Consider the following 15,750-nt stretch of genomic DNA (forward strand, 5'->3'; position numbering starts at 1 on the left):
CTCCTTCAGGAGGGGAGAGGAGGAGCAAGGCTAACTCCTTACTATGCATCATGGTTCTCCATCTCTGCTTAAAGCTAAAAGAGGGTCAGCCCTGGAATGCCATACACAGGCTGCTGACTGGACTTGTAGCCTTCTGAGTTCATAAGCCCCAGGCCTCATATCCATGCATTCTGAATCCCAGCCCCCTCCCTCCCAAAAAAGCTCCCAAGAACTCAAAAACCAAGACTCCTCTAGAATCTACCAGAGCCCAAACAAAGGAAATTGAACAACAACCTGCCTAGAATGAAGCCTGCAGAGGGCTAGGTAACCTGCCAGCCTTCCTTGGCCTCCTGCCAGCCTTCCTTGGCCTCCTGCCAGCAAACAGTCCTGCTTCTCTTTGCATTTTAAAGCAGAGGGAGCAAGGGAGCCTCTGCCATTGCCAACTAGAGCCTCTGGATACAATGGGAAGGCTGAGAGGGAGGGGGGCTGGCTCTTGGCATAAGAGAGCCAGTCTTCCTTCTCGCTGTTTGAAATCCAGTGTGTGGGAGGGTGAGGGGTAAACAGACTTATCCTCAGAGAAGACATCCTTTCCCACCAATGCTGCACTAGTCCCCAGACTTCAAGTCACTGCATCAGCCAAAATGTAGAGGGGAAGTCAATCAAGCCAGCCCCAGCCCTTATCCCACCCAGATCCTGTGCTTTAATGCTAAGCTGACTCTACAACTTGCTAGCCAGCCCTCTCCTGCTGATGCTATAGTAACAGCATCAGCAGAACAATGTGTGTTCATCTTCCAAAAGCCTATGACTCTAATATACTATACATTCCTCAAATGATTCTTGGAAAGAGACTTTAGATGCTGTGGGAACAAGGCAGCACAAATGATGCCAGTCTCAGCTTCTCCTGACTGGGGTGATGGGGGAAGTGGAGAGCTCCTAGTGTCACCTAGGAGCCACAAGGCCCATGGGGACCCCTGGTCCAGAAGCAGGGCATTGTGTTTCCCCGAGTTCAGGAAGTAGCTTGCAACTACATCTCTTACAGATGCACCTTGCAGAACTGGGAGTAGGAGCCCAAGAGGCTAATGAATCAAGGCTGTACTCCCAGGGAGCTTGAGACTAGATGCTAGACTTCCTCACACACACCCCTTTCCAGGGGGCTGGCTGGGCCCCTTCTCCTCACTGCCAAGTTGCAACGTTGTGTGGTCACCTCCCCCCAGCTTCCCGCCTGCCTGTGCCCTCAGCCCTCGCCTCCCTCAGCCAGGACAAAGCCCCGGCAGTGACTGGGAGGGGAACAGGAGGAGGGACAGAGGGACGGGGAAGTCTGCACAAAGGAATTCCTCACCCCAAGCCCCCTGACTGCCAGCAAGTAAAGAAGAGAAGCAGATCTGCTCTCCCTCCTCCTCCCTGCCATCTTCCCACCCAAGCTGGGCCCAGGCCATAGAGCAGCGGCAGGCCTCCCAAGAGGACCCACACAGCCTCCTGTAGGTAGCAACAGTGCCACCTGTTTGACCGGTGAGGCTTGAGCCAAGGACTGGAAGAGGGAGGAGACAGACAACTCTGGAGAGGAGCTGGGAAGCAGTGCAGAACAGAGAGCAGAGCAGAGCAGAGCTGCCGCTGAGAAAAGGTGTGAGGGTGCCGCGGGAAGGCTGGGGCTACAGACGGGAGCTGTGGGGCAGAGACGGGCTGTATCTGGCAGGGATTGTGCCAGGAATTGAGCAGCACCTCTTTCAGCTCCCCTGCTTGGGGTTTTCAGGCTGCTCAGATCCTGATCCCATTCTACAGCTCCTGGAGGGAGGTGGGACTCTGGAAGGCAGTGTCTGGGGTACAGGGGTAGGGAGGGCCCACGGGAGGCAAGAGGTGTTGACTGGAGCTCAGGGCAGGCTACTACAACCTAGTCCCAGGATGGGCAGAGGCAGGAACCTTCCTTGGGGTTGTTTTTCTCCTGGCAAGGGTCTCAGGGAGGAAAGAGGTTTCCTTTGCCCAGCCCTTTCACCAGCTCCAGCCCCCCACTCTTCCATCCCCTATTCTAACTCTCCTTTCCCAAGGAGCACAGAGTAAGGAGGGCAGTTTCAGGAGCAGCCACACCCTTTCTCCTTGCAGGGGCCTAGCCACTGTGCACCCCCCTAAGACTCCACAGCCTCAAGGGAGCCCGGATGACAAGGGATTGTGTCCTTTAGAACACACACACACACACACACACACACACACACACACACACACTTTGGATGTATCCAGGGGCTCCTTTACATACTTAAAGTCATCTAGAAACCCATTTGTACTGACAGCCACTAGTGCACACGCACATACATATGCTGACACAAATCACACACCCTCTTGTGTAGAGTCACAATCATACACCCAACCCTGTTTGGGAATCAGTTCTGTCTCTCAGCCAGACCCAGAAGCACAAGGCACAGGAATCCCCTGCCCCAAAACAACCACAGCTACACACTCACACCTTTGTCTTATATTTGTTGTACTTTCACCAAAGCTAACTCAGAGGATGGGGCCCCTGAAAGGGAGAAGACAGGACTGGGTTTCTTGTCAGGGTGGGGAATGTCAGGCTGACTGGGCAGAAAAGGACAGAACTGAGGTGGGAGGGCTTGGATTTTGGGGGTGTGTTGGGGTAGAGAAAGGGTTCCTTTAGAAGGCTGGAAGTGACCCAGGCAACCTGTTTCCCTCAAGTCTTCCTCTTATTGGCAGTGCCCCCTGTTCCCCGGGAGATGGGCACAGAGAATCTTTTAGTCAGAGCTTTGTGATTTGTGGAATCTCTGTATCCATAGCAACTGGCCAACTGGGTGGGCCTCCCTTAGCCCCAGGTCAGAACTGGAACCTCTGCTTCAGGTTATTCCTGCTTCCTGGTGTGGAAGGCAACTCAACATGGGGCTGCCTCAAGCTTGGCCAGATTTGCCTCAACTTGCTGAACTGAGTTTGCCTCACCCTAGGCAGTTTCTCCTGAGTTCCCACCCAGGGCAAGCACTTCATCCCCAGAGCTGGATGGGGAAGAGCTAGAGAGAGTGGGTATGCATCCTGCCTGCAAAGAGGCTGGACCTTCTGGGTATCCCACTGACTTTCCAGGTATCAAGATTAAAGGGAAAGACCCCAGAGATTGTCCCCCTTTGCCAGGCTTGGCGCTAGGGCTGCTCACCTCATCCACTCTGGCGCTCTGGGCCTGCCCTGTGACCTCCATTCCTGAACAGCGGCCCAGGCCTCTGCCCCTCCCCCAGGCTTCTCAGATACACTGGGAGGGAGGCTGGGATCTGCCCTCTGCCAGGGTCCCTGATGGCCGAGTGTCCCTTCCCCCAGGCCTTCACCATGGCCGAGTCCCCCGGATGCTGCTCCGTCTGGGCCCGCTGCCTCCACTGCCTGTATAGCTGCCACTGGAGGAAATGCCCCAAAGAGAGGATGCAAACCAGCAAGGTTGAGTAGGGATGGGGAGGTGGGGAGTCTGGAAGTCAGAAGGCAGAGACCAATTTGAGGGGATAAGGAGGCCAATCGTGCTCATCGGCAGCTGGGGGGAAGGGGCTTTCCCTCCCCAGGAAGAAAAACTCGCTCAAATATAGCAAGAGCTGCCCCCAGAGCAGAGTAGCCCGATGCATGGCAGGAAGCTCCCCTGAGATGCCGTCTGTTGGGGACTCTGAGCTTGAAATGGGAATCGACTGTGAGCTTCTCTCCTGCCCCTTTGCAGTGCGACTGTGTCTGGTTTGGCCTACTCTTCCTCACCTTCCTCCTCTCCCTGGGCTGGCTGTACATCGGGCTCATCCTTCTCAATGACCTGCACAACTTCAATGAGTGTGTCATGGACCCCCTCCACTCCGCCTTCCTCAGCATACATGTTACCCTACTCCCCACCCTGAGACCCCTTGTGCTCAGCTCCCATTGTCAGTCATTGCCTAGCCCTGCCCAGCCCCTGAAGTTCAATTCTCCTGCTACCCAACCTCCTTAGAAATTCCCTCCATGAAATCTCCCCAATCCTTGGAGCCCCTGGCTACATGAAGGACTTTTCCCTCACTCCCTTCTAGTCCTCCTTCTGGATCCACCCACCCTAACTCCCCTCAGGCCACTATTGACACCCCTTACCCCACTTGGACACCTCCCTCTCCCCTCCCACAGATTCCTATTCCGCCACTGGGGACACTGGATGGACTGGTCCCTGGCATTCCTGCTGGTCATCTCTCTACTGGTCACATATGCATCCCTGCTACTGGTGGGTCCAGGGACAGCGAGCTAACCACCACCTCAGTCCCTACTTCTTACTCAGCTCTATGCCCTTGTTCTCACCCTAGCCACTGAGGGGAGGGGGTTAATTCTTGGGTAGGAGGGAGGTGCCAGCCTGGGAAGCCCACCTCAGTGTTCTTGCCCCACCCTTGGCACATCATAAGTCCCACCACCCTCTGCCCCCAGCTCCTGGCCCTGCTTCTGCAGCTCTGTGGACAGCCTCTGCACCTGCACAGTCTCCACAAGGTAGAGTGGGGATGGAAATAAGTGGGAGAGGAGGTCACTGGGCCCAGTGCTTGGCTGGCTATTTGCTGAGGACCTCACTTTTATATATCTGGGGTCAAGCCCAGGACCTGAAGCCCAGTAAATGAGGGTACTTCAAAAAGTTCATGGAAAGATTCCTATTATCTTTTAATGCTATTTTTCCACAAATTTTTTGAAGTACTGTCATATTCGTTGAGTGAAAGAAAGTGAGTGTGTCAGGAGGAAAGAGTCCTGTCTTCATAGAGTGAGGAGGCAGCCCACATAACCACAAGCCCAGGTTGACAAAGAGGGCCCCATTCATCCCTGGTCCCCCAGGTGCTGCTGCTCCTCATTATATTTCTTGTGGCCGCTGGCCTTGTGGGACTGGACATCCAATGGCAGCAGGAGTGGCATAGCTTACGCCTATCACTGCAGGTGAGTGGCCAATCTCCAGTGCCTAGGTGGGAGCCTTTGCCTGCAGCCAACCCCAGAACATGTCTTGTTCCCTGGTCCGCCAAGACTTTGGGTAGCTCTGAACTCCAAAAGTCAGGCCTAAGAGGAGGGGGGGAAGGGCACTAGGAAGAAGAGCCCCCCTCACTAACTCCTGTCCACAGGCCACAGCCCCATTCCTTCATATTGGAGCAGTCGCTGGAATCACTCTTCTGGCCTGGACTGTGGCTGATATCTTCTACCGTATCCACCAAAGAGGTGCCAACTCCACCCCCCACTCACCCCCACTGGCCACCACCTGCCACCCGCCTCCACCCGCCTGGCTCCCTGCACCTGCACTCTACTTTCTGCCACCAGAGTACCCCCATTGCCCTTTCTCCAAAGCCTATCCCCACTCCCCATAGGTGCCAAGATTCTGCTACTGCTTCTATTTTTGGGAGTTACCCTGGTCATCTACCTGGCCCCCCTATGCATCTCCTCACCCTGCATCATGGAACCCAGAGACTTACCTCCCAAGCCTGGGCTGGTGGGACACCGAGGGGCCCCCATGGTGAGTGTGTTGGGAAGAATGCTGGGAGGGGAGAGAGGGTTTGCTCCTCTGGGCTACAGCAGCCAGTCCTGTGAGTTCCTAGGCTCCCACCCTTTCCTGCTACCTCCTTACTAATTCCCTTTCCCAGCTGGCACCCGAGAACACCCTGATGTCCCTGCGGAAGACAGCTGAATGTGGAGCTGCCGTATTCGAGACCGACGTGATGGTCAGGTGAGAGAGGCTGGGGCTTAAAGGACCTGGGAGGCTGAGGGACACAGCATGGGAGCTCAGGAAATTATATCCAGCCCCACAGCTTGGCCTCAGACACCCCTTGTGCCCTCAGCTCCGATGGGGTCCCCTTCCTCATGCATGATGAGCACCTGAGCAGGACCACGGATGTAGCCTCTGTGTTTCCAGCCCGAATCACAGCCCACAGCAGTGACTTCTCCTGGGCTGAACTGAAGAGACTCAATGCTGGGGCCTGGTTCCTAGAGGTGAGGACAGCTTCTGGGAAGAGGCAACCACCTGCAGGGGCACTCAAAAAGGGCAGAGTTCATTCCATTGATAAGCATTTGCTGAGCTTTGTGCTGGGCAGTAGGAACACAGTCTCTGCCTTCAAGTCACTCCCACCTAGTAAGAAAGAGCCGAGGCAACAGACAATCAGAAGAAGAAACCTAGAGCAATAAATATATTTTTCCTGGGTAGAGAGGAGAGAGAGCAAAGTCATTGTTGGGCAGGGTGAGTGTGGGAGAGGATCAGGAGTGGATTCATACAGGAGAGGATGCATGAGCAGCATATGACATGAGTTTTCTCATAAGATGTGCAAGGCAGAGAAAGGGAATTCTAATCAGAGAAAGGAGCACATGTAAAGCCCAGAAGTATAAGAAAGTGTGTTTCCAAGGAACAAAAAGTGGTTCAGTGTAACTGGGAGATACAATTCACAGGAGTGGTGAGGAGCAGAGGACTGGTCTTGAAGGGCTTTGAATACCAGGCCCCAAGAGTGTGTACTTTAGGTGGTAGAAAATATTTAAAAGGATAGTTGTTTTTTTCAGTTCCTCTTTTCCTGATTAAAAGAGTAATATATGTTTGTTGTAAAATAAGTAAATAAATAAAACATCAGAGAAATAACTTAGAAGTTGAAGTCTCCCATAATCCAGTCCCAGTGATATATTTATTGTTTGTGTAAATATTTTATTTTGCACAAATAGGATTACTCACAGACTCTTGCAATTTGCTTTTTTTTTTTTTTTTTTTCATTTAACTCTATATACAATGTCACACTAGAGTGATAAAAAGCAAGGGATGTCTAGGTTTGAACCCTGGCATCCTGGCTCCACCACTTTCTAGCTGTGTGACCCTGGGCAACATTCTTTAGTCTCTCTGTGCCTCAATTTCCATAACAGTACCTACATTGTAGGGTTATTGGGAGGATTAAGTCAGTTAGTACACATAAAGTGCTTAGAACACTGCCTGGACCATAGTAAGTGTTCAATAAGTGTTAGATAGCTAGCTTTATCAATGTCAGCAATTAGGAGGTGAGGTCATTCATTGGTAATTAGGGGAGGAGAGGAGAGTGGTAAAGAGGGGGAATGGGAGAGGGAGTAACTCAAGAGCTCAAAGGATTGCTAAGCAGTACTGGGGGGGGAGGAAGGATAATGCCGACAGTCCACATGGTGTGCTGTGCCTATGGCAGTGCTCAGCCTCCAGTTATAGGGTGGAGGAGGCAAACAGTTGTAGAATAGAATCAGAGTTTGGGAGTTGTAGGGCAGCTGGGGCAGGAAGGGAGTTGAGAGTGATGTGGAAAAATAGTTAAAGCTATGGGGACCGTGGGTACGGGATGTAGGTGTGGCCAGAAACGGGCTGATAGACTGGAAGGAAACCAAAGTGTCAAGATCCCAGAGGTCTCTGCGAGACCAAAGAGAAGGTGTAGTGGGAGAGAGGAAGTTAGGAAACTGGAAGGGAGGTCACAGAGTAAGGTATTAGATGGTCTGGATGAAGGCCACAGTTTGGAGAAAAAAGATCCTGGCTCAGAGGTGGGCAGAAGCTGGACACCAAGTAGGGGATGTGAGTGAAGATGGTGAGAATGGAGGGAAGGCCTGGAGGTCTCTTCTGCTCTTGAAATAATTTTCCTTTCTTACAGAGGCAGCCCTTTTGGGGGGCCAAGCAGTTGTCGGGCCCTGATCAGAAAGAGGCTGAGAATCAGACAGTACCAGCATTAGAAGAGCTATTGAAGGAAGCTGCAGTCCTCAACCTTTCCATCATGTTTGACTTGCGCCGACCTCCACAAAACCACACATACTATGACACTTTTGTGAACCAGACATTGGAGACTGTACTGAGGGCAAGGGTGCCCCAAGCCATGGTGATGTTGCCAGGACTCCCAATGGCCTCCTTTGACCCCTCTCCCCACCCTGCATTCCCTTGGACATATAATGATTTTGAGGCTGCCCCCTGTCCCAGGACCCCACCCCAGCTCACATAACACATTCTGTGGTCAAACCTCTCTGCCTTCACCCCTATCTCTGGAATCCTTAGGTCTTCCCCAGCTTCATGTCCATTCTCCCCGAACCACAGGTCCTTTGGCTACCAGATGAAGATCGGGCTAATGTCCAACAACGGGCACCCAGAATGCGCCAGATATATGGACAGCAGGGAGGCAACAGAACTGAGAGGCCCCAGTTTCTCAACCTCCCCTATCAAGACTTGCCACTGTTGGATATCAAGTGAGTGCTAGGGGAATGTAACCAAGGGGATCACATGAGGCTTAATGGCAGAGAAGAACCAATGCACGGAGGGCAAAGGCTATTTATTCATTCATTCACTCATACAACAAATATTTATTGAACACTTGCTATGTACCGGGTAGTATTTATTACAGGCTTTGGGGACACAACATGAATGAGACAAAGTCCCTGCTTTTGTGGAATTTATGTATTAGTGAAAGAGACAGGCAATAAACAAAATACATGTATATTAGATACTAACAAGTGTTATAAAGACAAAATGGGGAGATGTAGTACAGGGGCTACATTAGGAAGAATGGTTAAAAAGGTGATGTCTGAGTTGAGATCTGAATGGTCACAAGGAGCTAACTATGAGAAGAGCTGCAGAAGAATAGGAACAGCAGCCTAGTGAGCAAAGGGAAGGTGAAGCTAAAGAGGTAGGCAGGGGCCAAATTGGGTAGGCCATGAGATGGATTTCAGCTTTTATTCTACACGAAAGAGATCAGTGTAACAGAGGATGGACGCAGGGGAGAGAGAGGCGAGAGAGTCCCAGATGTGAGCTGGCCTCTAGAAGCTGACCCAGCCAGTAATCATGATGGACTTCAAAGCACACAGTTGCCAAGGTCTCTTTAAAATGTGGTCAGATAGAAAAATGTGAACTAAATGATGGACCAGTTATGATAAGTATTTCAAGGACTTTTCCCCAAGTTGTCACCATGAAGGGAGACATGACATAGGGTTTGGTCCTCACCTTAGTCTTGTCCTGGTCAATATCAACTGCTGATCATGTTTACAAAAGACATGAATTGGTAATGAATACACTGATGATGGAATCAAAGCCCTGAAAGGTCTAAATGCTCTAAAATGAAGGCCAAATCTAGCAAGATGAAATCCAACAGGGAAAGATATAAAGGCCTATATTTGGGGCCCAAAAGAATTACAGTTGCACAAAGACAAGAGAGGAGACACAGGCATCAGCAGCAACATGTGTGAAAAGAACCAGGGCTTTGATTGAATAGTGTGCATAGTGAGTCATCAGTGAGACATGACATTGCTGAAGGCTAACCTGACTCTGGGCTACCTTCATACAAGCAAGCATAGTTCCCAGAAGGCAGGAGGAGATAGTTTTGCATTACTCAAAGCTGGTCCAAGCCCATCTGGGATATCATGTTCAGAGGTAGCCCCATACTTTCAAAGGAACATTGATAAATTGGAGTAAGATCAGATTAGAGAGGCTTGTATGGTGCAGGAAATAATAACCTAGGACCCAAGAGACTTCAACAATAACCTATTATTATTTTAAATAATAACCTAAGAACCAAGAGATTCAAGAGATTGAAGGAAATGGAGCTGTTAGACCTGGAGAAGAGAAGGCTCAGGGAAACGCAGCCTCTGTTCCTCAGACTTCTGAAGGGATATCATGGGACAAAGGGGAGAGATACATTTGTGTGGCCCCAGATGGCAAAGCTAAGACCTGTGGGTAAAATCCACCAGGAGACAGAGTTCGGCTACGCAAAGAAAATCACTTTTGGTCAGGGGCTGCTATGCGAAGGTAGGACTGATACCTCCTTGACAGTGACACTATAGATTCAAGCACAGGCAGGGGGCTGCCTTCCATGCCTCATACACCACAATTCTAGATGTTCCCTGTTTCTTTCCCACTTCCACAGGGCATTGCATCGGGATAATGTCTCAGTGAACCTATTTGTAGTGAACAAGCCCTGGCTCTTCTCCCTGCTCTGGTGTGCAGGGGTGGATTCGGTCACCACCAATGACTGCCAACTGATGCAGCAGATGCATTACCCAGTCTGGCTTATTGTAAGGGCTCTGTAACTGTCACCCCTCTTCCTCTTCTCCCATCCCTGGTTCTCCTTAATCCTGTCCCTCTCTTCCTTACTTATTTCCCTCCCATATACTTCCCTTGGGGCCTTTTCCTATTCCCACAGCCCCCTCAAACCTATCTAATGATGTGGATCATTGCCAATTGTATCTCCACCTTGCTGCTTCTGTGGACCTTCCTCCTCCAAGGGTGAGTGCTTTGTGCCTCAGCTGCCTGGATTCTTACTTTCCCCAGACTCTGGTGATGAGGCTGATTCAGACTCATATGTGCCACCTGTGCCTTGAGGTCTCCTCTGAGATTCTCAGGCCCTTCCTTATACCACTATATTGGCTGGAACCTGGGAAAGGCAGTTTGTGGGGGGGGCCCAGGGTTGGAAGGTCCTGCTTGAAGCTGGCTGAACTCACAATGGGAGGCTTTTCTTTCTATAGGAGATGTGCTAAAGAGAGAGAGAGAACTGGTAAGAACTTTCCCTCCTCACCTCATTTTTCTCTTCCTCTAGCCTTCTCCTTGCTCCCTAGATGACCCACCCTCTCCCCCACTCCCCAGGTTTAGAGACAGCAGTGCTGCTGACCAGGATCAACAAGTTCATAAGGGAGTGAATACCCTGCCCTGGCCCCCCATCAGCTGGATTCTGAGGCCTGTCTGCATTGGCCAACAGCAAGGGAAGGAGGGTGGCTAAAGTGGAATGTCTTGGGCATAGTGGATTGTGGTGAGGATAACTTTGCCAACAGGAGGTTTCAAACCATGTGGTGGGGCCTGTGCCCAGATGGTGGGCATGCCATTAAATCTGCTCCCCATGGGATTTTGACCTGAGATGGTTGGGAAGACAGTGAGTCATGAGAAGTTTCTCCCAAAATGAAACTAGAAAAGAGGAAGCAAAAGAGAGATTGCCAAGATAATGTCTCAGACTTGTGTGCACATGCCCTTGTGTAGAAGGCACAGGGTGTGTCAGGGTGGTACAGCTTGGAACAGTGACTGAAGGTAATGACAAAATGGCCTTTCCTGAACAACTGTAAGATGATGGACACAACATCCTCACTCCGTGTACTGTCTCCCCTGACCCTTGCAATTTTAGCTGCTTTCCTGCCTAGAGGGTAAGAGCTAAAGAGCCCATCTAGCTATGTTTTTTTTTTTTTTTTTTTTTTTTTTAAAGATGACTGGTAAGGGGTTCTCAACCCTTGGCTTGGTGTTGTCAGCACCACGCTCAGATAGTGAGCAAACCGGCCATCCCTATATAGGATCCGAACCCGGGGCCTTGGTGTTATCAGCACCACACTCTACCGAGTGAGCCACGGGCCGGCCTAGCTATGTAAATTTGTGCCTACAGGTGGCTTTTTGCTGTGTACAGCCTTTTCTTCAAGACAGGTTGGTTCCTGTATCTTGTTGGTTAATCTGTTACTTAACGAATTTAATTCCCATTTGGTCACAGTCTAATCTTTTCGGCGCTGGGACTGGGAGGAGGATGCATCTGCCATCTAGGGTTGGATGTGACACGACACTGAGGGATCATCAAGGGGAGATTCGTGGGTTGGAGGTGGGAGGAGAACCACCCGGGTCAATGAAGAACTGCCAGAGGCAAGCTGGAGAGTAGCCGCCACGGGGGGCGTTCCTGGTGGCGTGCCTTGCCAGGTTGCGTTGTAGCTCCACCTTGTGGTCACCTGCCCCAAGAGGAGGGCCGTGTCTGTCGTCACCATGACGTATTTGCTGAATACCACCTGTTTTCCAGGCCGGTTGGTGACTTATGTCCTTGACTCCGGACTCAGAGGGCACGGTCCTATTTCCACGAGTTTTCGCTCCTCTGGGCTGCACGCAGGGTAGGGGTTTGGCCTAGCCTTCCCCTCGAAGAGCAAGTTCCCCAGTGTGTTTGCTGTTCGTGAGTCCCCGGGCTAAACAGTTGAAGTGGACAGTGCGGAGCTGGCCTAGGATGTGGAGTCTGGTAGAAGGGGGAGGGGCTAATGCAAAAACGGGGACAGGAGTGGGCTCTGTGGCTGACCGTAAGTCCTCCACTGCACAGACATTAGCCCTGGTTCGTGTCTCCACACGGAGGAAATTCGAATTAAGGCCAGGTAAGGTCAGGAGGTTCAGTATTCGATTCCTCCTTTCTCTCCAGACTGGGACCTGGGCAGCACTAGAGCCTCGGAACAAGACCCTACCCCTCAGTTGCAGGATAGCCATGGGAACTACAATACCCAGTATACCCCTGGCCATTTCCGGTCTCGGGATTGACCGAGATGAGTTTGAATTTGTGTTCTCGCCCCCTCCTCCTCTCGAACCCCGCCCCTTCCCTTCTCTCGCCGTCCCGCCCCCTCCATGCGCACACATGCACATACATACCCAGGCAGCCGTCCACGCCGACATACCTGGCCTGCAGCTGGCGCGGTGGGCGGGGCACCGGCGTGCGACGTGCGGGCCGGTTGGAGGCGCATCCGGAGTGAACGACACGGTCGCCGCGCTGGTCCGAGTCTTCTTGGGGGTCCACGCTGCCGTGTACCGGGCAGGTCTCCTTCACACGCTGCCTTTTCAAGCTGCATTTTCTTACATTTCCCCGTTCCCAGTCCCTCCCCTCCGTCAGGCCAACCACTGGCCTCGGCTCTGGGACCCCCAGCCTGTCAGGTACTGCCGGGCTTTCATCTCTCAGCACGTACCTCCCCCCACCCCTACTTTTCTGTCTCCTCCCACTCGCCCAGCCTCGCAGCCCTGCAGCCTCTTCCTCCACCTCTCCACCTCACCCTGAGGACTTCCAGCGTCTCCACCCCCGCAGCCCCAAACTCTCAGCTCCCAGGCTCACAGCTCCAGTCCTATAACCTCAGCGTCCAGCCCCATCCCCTAACCCCTTGCTCCTAGCCCCTAGCTTTGGGTAGTCAGCCCTGAGCCTGCCACCCGGGAAGCACTAGACAGCCCTCTCTTCCCAGGAGGACTGGACAGCTATAGCACACTTAACCTCTATGAGGCCCTAGACTGGAGACTGAGACTGACAAAAAGTTGAGGGAGGCAGGCCACGGGGAGCTGCTCATTGGGGTTCGGGTGCAGTTGCTCTCCGATATTTTTAGCTTCTGACTCACAGTTCCTGGCATCCGGGTTTGGGGCTAGTAGGCTGGGCTAGGGGGCTATTAATAGAGCGGAGGCACAGCCCGGGCTCAGTTCAGTTTAGAAACACAGGGAGCAAGGAGCCTCCCCCTCCTGCCATCATCCCCTGTGGAGATGTGGACTGAGGCAGTGGTTGGGCCAGATGCTCTCTGGCAGCCAATTACCTCAGCCTGGTATCTCTACCTTGAAACTCTTGAGGGAAAGCGCATGAGAAGACTACTGGGCACAGCTCTCCCCTGAGCTTGCCGTGGCCTGGGGCTCTGCCACAATGAAGCTTCGGTTGTACCAGCTGAGGGGGAAGCGACAAGTCCCAAATGAAGAGGTTATTGTGGCCACGGCTTTGGCCTGCCTGGGCCTACTCTAGGGCCAGAATGCTAGGTTGCTAGGATCAAAAGCTCCCAGCAAAGGCCCCAAAGGCCATCATAAGCTTGGTCCTAACAGAGGGAACACAAAGCCAGGGATCCCCAAACCGACACAGAACTAGGAAGCTGCCAAATTCTGTGTTTACCACTGTCCGATTCTTTTTAACATTTCTTTCCTTCTTTTTGGGCACTGTCCCTATTCACAGGGGTCCACAGACCTCATGATCTCTACCTTCTCTGTAGAGAAACCTAATTCAGCAAAACCACTGAGAAACTTGTCCCCAGTGAGGTATGAACAATCCTTTATATATTGCCATTCCCATGGGGCCTTTTTATTTTAATAGGCTAAAGTAAGAATTTCCTAATGCATGCGTTGGGAATGGTGGGTAAATCTTGATACCTTACTGGACTAATCAACAAAATAATTCCTACCCGCACCCAATTTGCTAGAATTCCCATTGAGTAAGAATTCACATCCACAACAGTGCCCCTCAACACCTTGCAAACCAGAAACTTCTGCCTTCAACGACACTGTCTTCAGCCCCCAGATGAAACCACATTTGGGGCAAGGATGATAGTTTCTCTACACACATAGGCTGGGGTCACCCAGTGAAGTTCTGTTTTCAAGAATAAGCCCAGATTATCAGACGGCAGTGGGTGCACTGCCCCATCACTGTCTATTTGCTGAAGGTGCGGTGAAAGGTCTCTCTCCTCACAAATCCCTTCTCCAACTCCTCCATCGCCTCAGTCTCAGCAAAGGCCACTCGGTCGCCTAGCAACCACAGCCACCTATAGGGTTGTGGGGCTGCTTTCCGCCCGTAGGGGGCGCCTGTCTCCCTGGGGGCCTCAGTCTGGAACCCTAACAGCTGGGAGGGAGTTCCCTTGCTAAGTGTCAAAGCGTCTCAGTGTTGTTGACCTCCTCCCAGGCTTGTCAACCCAGTCCAGTCTGAGTGTCAGACAGCCTGTGGAGTGGGAAGCAGCTCTCTGTGAATCTGAAGGGATTTTACTCAGATTCATTAAAAAATGGGAGAGAGGGAAGGAGAGGAGGAAGGAAGGAAGAAAAGAAATGAGTCAAAGGGGATGGGGGCATGGGGAGGGCAGTTGGACTCTCTATTCACTCCAGACTTGGCAATGCTTATTCCTTAATCAGAGCAGTTCGGGGGGCCTAGGCTACAAAGGGCTATTTTCCTGAGCCACTTTTAGGATGTAGAAAGGAGTCTAGCACTCTCTACTGACAAACTGCTGAGCATATAGAAGACTTTAAGCTCCTGGGTTACCAGCCTAGCCTAGATTTGGTCATTAAGAAAGATAGTCATTCATTCATTCACTCATTCATTCAACAATAATAATTAACACTAATCCACTAGGTAGCAGGTGGTGTGCTGAGTGTTCTACATTTAATACTCATAAAAACACTATGGTTATTTCCATTTCACAGAAAAAAGAAACTGAGTCTCAGGGAAGTTAATGTCCAAGGTCACACAACTAGTAACTGGGTTGGGTCTGATTGAACAATCACTGTGTGTCAGGGTCTAAGAATACAGAAAATGAGATATTTCTCTCTTTTTTCTACCTAATGACACTTAGTCACCCTTCAGAACCAAACTAAAAATGTCATTGCTTTGTGAAACTTTTCTTAAGTCCTCTTCCCTCACCCCCACAAGTCAAGTTAATAACTTGCTTTTCTGTACACCCCTCTGAAATAGCACTTTTCACAGGTATTGTAATGATCTGCTTCCATATTTCCATATTTCTCTAACTTTGAGCACCTTGGTGGCCAGGACTATGTTCATCTCCACTTGGGTGTCTAATAGACATCTCAAACTCAATGTGTCCAAATCTGAACACCTGATATTTTCCCCCAAAATGACCCCTCCTAAATCTGCCCTCGCCTCAGTCAGTCAATGTCAATTTCACCTTTCAGTTGCTCTGACAAAAGATCCTTGGAACCATAACTCATATCCAGTTAGTCAGCAAATCCTGTCAGCTCTCCCTTCAAAACACACCCAGAATCCAACCACTTCTCATCACCTCCAGTGCTACCACCCTGGTCCAAGCCACAATCACCTTTCAGCTTGATCACTTCAGTAGCCTCCTGACTGGTCTCAATGCTTCCACCCTTGCCCCCTGTGGCCTATTCTCCACAAAGAAGCCAGACCAATCCTGCTAAACCCAAGGCACACCATGTCAGTTCTCCCTCCAATGGCTCCCCATTTTTCTGAGACTAAAGCCAAAATCCTTACGATGGTTTACAAGGCCGTACATAATCTGGTTCCCTGTTACATCTCTGATCTCATCTTCTGGTACCCCCCCCCCCCCCCC

The 15,750-nt window shown here is 51.3% G+C and overlaps 1 protein-coding gene across 3 annotated transcripts; it reads left to right on the forward strand.

Annotated features, from left to right (window-relative positions):
• The first annotated feature begins 1,240 nt into the window (after nt 1–1,240).
• On the forward strand, nt 1,241–11,088 carry GDPD2 (glycerophosphodiester phosphodiesterase domain containing 2). Of its 3 annotated transcripts, XM_008580745.1 has the most exons (16): nt 1,241–1,600; nt 3,283–3,396; nt 3,665–3,768; nt 4,090–4,183; nt 4,381–4,440; nt 4,774–4,872; nt 5,052–5,145; nt 5,292–5,437; nt 5,565–5,647; nt 5,760–5,910; nt 7,557–7,778; nt 7,991–8,139; nt 9,810–9,957; nt 10,086–10,168; nt 10,408–10,436; nt 10,526–10,870. In XM_008580745.1, the coding sequence occupies exons 2-16, from the start codon at nt 3,292–3,294 to the stop codon at nt 10,576–10,578; spliced, it is 1,620 nt and encodes a 539-aa protein (XP_008578967.1). In that variant the 5' UTR covers nt 1,241–1,600; nt 3,283–3,291; the 3' UTR covers nt 10,579–10,870. The 3 variants fall into 3 exon arrangements, with proteins under 3 accessions (XP_008578967.1, XP_008578968.1, XP_008578969.1); XM_008580746.1 differs by lacking the exon at nt 3,283–3,396 and having other exon boundaries at nt 10,526–11,088; XM_008580747.1 differs by lacking the exons at nt 3,283–3,396; nt 3,665–3,768 and having other exon boundaries at nt 10,526–11,088.
• The last annotated feature ends 4,662 nt before the right edge of the window (nt 11,089–15,750 follow it).

The sequence above is a fragment of the Galeopterus variegatus genome, unplaced genomic scaffold, assembly GCF_000696425.1.
Source record: "Galeopterus variegatus unplaced genomic scaffold, G_variegatus-3.0.2 Scaffold2153, whole genome shotgun sequence".
Lineage (NCBI taxonomy): Eukaryota > Metazoa > Chordata > Mammalia > Dermoptera > Cynocephalidae > Galeopterus > Galeopterus variegatus.